Source organism: Atta colombica, unplaced genomic scaffold, assembly GCF_001594045.1.
Source record: "Atta colombica isolate Treedump-2 unplaced genomic scaffold, Acol1.0 scaffold9, whole genome shotgun sequence".
NCBI lineage: Eukaryota > Metazoa > Arthropoda > Insecta > Hymenoptera > Formicidae > Atta > Atta colombica.
The window spans coordinates 2,778,799-2,784,328 of record NW_017259583.1 but is presented as its reverse complement, the minus strand read 5'-3'; the positions used below and the strand labels follow the sequence as shown (position 1 = coordinate 2,784,328).

At 30.8% G+C, this 5,530-nt stretch overlaps 3 protein-coding genes across 4 annotated transcripts; 1 reads left to right on the top strand and 2 right to left on the bottom strand.

The window, feature by feature from the left end:
• Window positions 1-119: 119 nt before the first annotated feature.
• LOC108693376 (immediate early response 3-interacting protein 1) lies at window positions 120-928 on the bottom strand. 2 transcript variants are annotated; one of them, XM_018202271.1, is made up of 4 exons: window positions 884-928; window positions 711-805; window positions 355-456; window positions 120-275 (listed from the first exon to the last, which is right to left on the bottom strand). In XM_018202271.1, the coding sequence occupies exons 1-4, from the start codon at window positions 886-888 to the stop codon at window positions 220-222; spliced, it is 258 nt and encodes an 85-aa protein (XP_018057760.1). In that variant the 5' UTR covers window positions 889-928; the 3' UTR covers window positions 120-219. The 2 variants fall into 2 exon arrangements, with proteins under 2 accessions (XP_018057760.1, XP_018057759.1); XM_018202270.1 differs by having other exon boundaries at window positions 711-886.
• A 73-nt stretch (window positions 929-1,001) lies between these two features.
• On the bottom strand, window positions 1,002-3,272 carry LOC108693301 (40S ribosomal protein S7). Its single transcript, XM_018202177.1, has 5 exons — window positions 3,179-3,272; window positions 2,795-2,965; window positions 1,934-2,115; window positions 1,495-1,645; window positions 1,002-1,413 (listed from the first exon to the last, which is right to left on the bottom strand). The coding sequence occupies exons 1-5, from the start codon at window positions 3,191-3,193 to the stop codon at window positions 1,336-1,338; spliced, it is 597 nt and encodes a 198-aa protein (XP_018057666.1). The 5' UTR covers window positions 3,194-3,272; the 3' UTR covers window positions 1,002-1,335.
• A 558-nt stretch (window positions 3,273-3,830) lies between these two features.
• Window positions 3,831-5,312, top strand: LOC108693361 (ATP-dependent (S)-NAD(P)H-hydrate dehydratase). The gene is made up of 2 exons (XM_018202254.1): window positions 3,831-4,155; window positions 4,335-5,312. Exon 2 carries the CDS (start codon window positions 4,366-4,368, stop codon window positions 5,308-5,310), a length of 945 nt encoding a protein of 314 aa, XP_018057743.1. The 5' UTR covers window positions 3,831-4,155; window positions 4,335-4,365; the 3' UTR covers window positions 5,311-5,312.
• The last annotated feature ends 218 nt before the right edge of the window (window positions 5,313-5,530 follow it).

Genomic DNA, 5,530 nt, shown 5'->3' with positions numbered 1-5,530 from the left:
ATATATATATATTTTATACATTGCTTATTTTATACAGAAAATTCCACTCAATCAAATTTTTGCACACTAACATATGACTTAAATTATATATAAAAGTTGACCATAAAAGTAAAAATAATATAATTTAATGATTCTTTTGTATACACACATTATTTTTAACAAGTAGACTTGCATACAGCGCATTCCATTCACACATTCCTGTCCTATATCTCTTCTTTATCAACCAAGTACGAGCTTTACAACTAATGTCAAGATATTGAAGAATATCAGAGGAACTGAAAATTAATATATTACGTAAAAAAGTTATACAAAAATCACAATGTTAAATAGGCATAAGTCTTTCATTATAATTACCCCTCATCACAGTTCGTATGGACTTAATGAGATTTAATATTTGCGACTTAGCTGTCGGAGGTTCTCCAAATCCTTGTACATTTTGCCACGACGCCCAACCAACTAAAATAAAGTGTAATAATTTATAAACTGTAATAGTGTAATATTTTATAAAGCATAATAACTAATAAAGTGTAATAATTTTTTTACTAATCCTTGACTGATTATAAACATAATAAATTTAGAGAGGTAACTTTGTTCTTCAAAATTGACAATTATAACCTATAATATTTCTTTTTTTTTACGTTAAAAAGATATACAGTCATAAGTTAATTTAAATAAATAAATATAATGAATGCGTGCTTATTAATTATCACCTTTCGCAAGAAATCTTTCCTCGTTTAGAACACAGACCGCATTTAAACATAACAGAGTTGCTTCAAAGAGTGTCCACAACGTGAACGCCATATTGCTGAAATTGTCATGAATTATCATGTCAGCATTACCGACTATTACCGATGTATTTTTTATGAAAGGTTTGTTCGCTTACTGCATTTTACATCATGTGTTTCTTCTTTCTCTTTGCTTTTTTTACAAACTATAAATAATTTTTAAATTATTAATAAATTGTATTTTTTCTTAGATTGTTGATAAAACAATTTTACTTATCACCTTATCTAATTATTTATACTTATTTTTTAACAAATTTGATTCATTTGAATATTATTTAAATTGCACAAAGCTGGAAATTAATTGATTAATGTAAATGAAGAATGCTATATCACAACAGTATACATTTGATTTTTCTGTGAATTTAGTGATTTCTTGCCTTTTCCTATCTTCTATGTTCGTATCATTGTGAGTCTCTTCTTTCTTTTTTTACAAGTATTTTCATACATATATTAATCCGATAAAACTAACATATTAAATAATAAGAGCAAACATAAAAAGAGATGTAAATGAGAATGTAGATTAAAATACTTTTAATTTTTTTTACATTTATCATACATATGATTCAGGGAATTCGAACGTGACGTCCCGTCCAGTCAGCTGCTTGTAAACTGAGGCGAAGGTGTCGACCTGTTTAAAGATATCAAAGTATGTAACAAATTGTCAAACGATAGAACTAATATTTTGTGTAAAATAAAGGAGAATAATTACCTTATGCTCGATATTTGTTTGTTCGTTTTTATCGAGATGAACTTTAATAAGCTGTGATCCATCGAGTTTGACTCTGATACGCTTACCAACAATTTCTACAGGATATACTAAATCCTCCAATATCGCATCATAAACTGAAGTCAGCGTACGACTGAAAGAAAATGTATCATAGAACATTAATCACACAGTTATATGCAATATCAATATTGACAATTTCATTAATGCCATATAAATATAATTGTTTTAACTGAAGTTAACGTTTTCAACTGAAGTATGTCCTTTTGCAAGAAGTTTGACTTCTTACAAAATTTTTCCTCTCTTTTTTTCTTTCCAATGAAAAGAAAGAGAAAAAAACATGGACTATATAATAATTCAATTAAAAAAACTTCTAATTTTAACAAAACATAACTTATATTTTCAGTTTTTTTTACTTTCTTACCTTCTAGGACGTTTCTGCTTGTTCTTGGTTCGTGTTTTCCTCGTCGGCTTGGGCAAGATTTTACGTTCGCCGATGAACATCACATGCTTCCCAGAGAACTTTTTCTCTAGTTCACGTACCAGCCGTGTCTGAATTTTCTGGAATGCTTTCAGCTTCGGCATAGGTACGTATATAATAATAGACTGTAAGAAAACAGAGTTCTGTCTTAAAATAGTTTCTTGAAGGAATATTACAAAAATGTTAAAGTGTAAATGTTTTACTAAAATTAATTAATTTGCATATAGTTGCAAGTATGTAAAGTCATTATAAAAATAATTTTAATATAAGAGAAATGTGGTTCTATACAAGAACAATCATTCATAGTTTCGAATTTTGGACTCTCAATCCTGACCAATATATTTCATGAATATTTATTTTTATAAGTTGATTGGTTGATTGGTTGAATTACAAATAAAAGAATATGATAAACAGTAACCCACTTAAGAACTCATTCAATTTTCAATTGAAAATAAAAAGTAATACTAATTTGACTGTTACAACCTATTCAATGTGCTCTTTCATATTTCTTGTTTTTTATCTTTTTTCTTTTTTTTTCTTTGCAACTGTTTTATTAACAATTGCATTTCTTACTATGTATTTCTTATTTTTTTCGAAGTTCATTAATTTTTATCTCAAACGATATAAAATAAAAAACTGGATAAGAAGCAAAAAGACAAGATGTAAAAAAAAGCAAAAAACAGAAAACAGGAAACAAAAAGTACGTTGTAGAATAAGTTTTAAATCTTATAATAAACAAAAAATTGTTAACATATTGAAGAATGGAATCAGATAACAAGCAAATTGCAAGAAATGAGACTTCACCTTCTTATTATTCGTTTCAATTTCCTTCGCTTTCGTGATGTAGAGTTCCCTCAACTGCGATTTTAGATCGCTGTTCATCTCCAATTCGAGGAGAGCTTGAGAAACGCTAACCTCGAACTGGTCGGGCTCGGCCCCGTTACTTTTAATTATCTTCGCATTCGTCGTCAACATCTGGAAAGATTTTAAAATCAAAAAATTAATTTGTATCCATAAAAAACACGAAATTTATCAGAATCTCACCATAATTGCATGATATGTGTGATTTCAAGAAGAAAATTTGTTATATATTTTAAAGCTTAAAAAACACTTATCATAAATATTTTACACATTCCTCAAAGTTCTAAAGCCATATTAACTTAAAATAAAATTCTCAAAAAAATATACTTTGCCAAGACTCATCCTTCCTAAGGAATTCTTGCCCCGTTGGTTTCTATCAGGATGCGGCTAGAACAACGTGCTCGACAGAGGACGGAGAAAAGGATTAAGTCCATATCGGCGCTACTTGTGAGAATTAAAGATGCTACCAATCGGGACGAAGCAGAATGAAATCAGCGTCATTTGATTGGTCGAAATCTAATCTCCCATTTATGAGTCTCGTTCTCAATTCAGGCTTAAGTTAAAATACTTAACCTAAAATAAATAACTTAAAATAAATTTTAAGAGAAAAGAGAATTGCAAAAATTCTCGATTATTTCGCGTTTTCATTGTTGCTTCATTATCGTTTCCTTTTTTCTTGCAAAGTTGCGATCATGCGGATGAAAATGCAAAAGCAAATCTTTTATCATCTGATTTGCTTTGATTTATAATAAAATCAGTTGCAATCGAAATTGTAACAAAGCTCGTAATTAATTCAACGAGAAAGATTGTATTTTTTAACTATCAGTTGCGACTTTTCCAGCGTTACTTTGTACATTACGTTTAAATTTAAAGAATATTGTTATAACATATACTGTATATAATAATGTAACATATTTTATAAGTATCATAATAAAAATATGCGTGCGAAACTTATTGTATTTTGAGGTTATGTCAACGCGGCATTTTCGTATCTGACTCGTCAATTTTTTAGTAAATGAAATAAATCTATATGTTAATTGGCCGATGAACAGAACAAAGATATGTTGACTCAAAATTCTTCTTAATTACATTTGTGATTCGCAATATTATTTACGATTACCCCTTTTGTAACGGAATTTGTCAATTCTAGTATCAATAGTTAATTACACAGATTGTTCTGACAGATATATTGTAAACCCATTGTAATAATATAAGAAAAATAAGTAGTTTCGTTTTGTGACATTGTGCATCTTGTTCGACATCTTTCATTGTGAGAAGAGATTAGGAAATAATTGTCATTACAGGTAAAGATAAGCCAAAATTTGAATAATATAGATAACTGATTTGTAAATGTTTTATACAGTTTTTGTTCTTGTAAGAGGTTTGTGATTAGTTTTCGAATGTGTTTAAGAGCTCGAATACTTTAAGAGCTAATTTTTCTTGCCTCAAAAATGGCACTTGTTATCTGTAATTTTGTCTACAGGCAATACATCAGATTTGTATCAATATCTACGATGTCTGCATCATCATCTATGGATGAACGTATGTTGAAAGGAATACGGAAGGTATTACCAAGTTTGATCAATACCAAGTACAAAGGTCAAGATGGCATAATTGGAATCTTTGGTGGTAGCATCGAATACACAGGAGCACCGTATTTCGCAGCCATGAGTGCGCTAAGAACTGGCGCTGATCTTGTTCATGTATTTTGCATAAAGGATGCTAGCATTCCTATCAAGTCATTCAGTCCAGAGCCGATAATTCATCCAGTTCTGGATCAGCAGGATGCAATAAAACAAATAAAACCCTGGCTTGATCGTCTGCATGTTATTTTGATAGGACCTGGACTTGGCAGAGATGAGAAGATATTCAAAACGATCATTGAATTGATAACGATCTGCCGAGAGGCAAGGAAACCACTGATTATCGATGCTGACGGTTTATTCCTAGTCTGTCAGAAGCCAGAAATCATAAAGGATTATCCTGGAGTTATCCTAACACCTAATGCAATAGAGTTCAGTCGTTTGATCAAAGCAGTACTGGACAAGACTGTTCCACCTACTCCTATAGTTAAAGTTTCCGATGTGAAACATGTGGCGGAAACTCTTGGGAAAAGTGTTATAATTTTATATAAGGGAGCAAAGGATGTGATTGTAGATGGTCACAAAGGCACCGAGACTGTATCATGTGCATTGGCTGGTTCTGGAAGGAGATGTGGTGGACAGGGAGATCTCTTATCTGGTTCATTAGCAGTATTTTGGTGGTGGGCTATCTCTGCAGGAACTAGCGAATGTGCCTTGTCTCCTTCAATAGTAGCGTGTTATGCTGCATCAAGATTAATCCGAGAATCTAATGCATCAGCCTTTAAAATAAAACAGAGGGGAACGTTGACTTCGGATATGCTGGAACAGATACAGCCAATTTTTAGCAAGATCTTTGAAACTCATTGCGACAAGTAGTAACGCACAAATGCATTATAATCTTCTCTTTTAATTGCATTGCTCCTATAGCTGTTTTTTTATCTTATACAATATTATTACATATTAATATTAAGTGAAAGATAATTCGGATAAGTATCAATAATTATATTACCATTTCATATTATTGTGGATTTTAGAACTTCCTCGTTTATTGGAAGAGGTCGAACTCGAAGCATTGATTCTTGAAGCGTATACATTT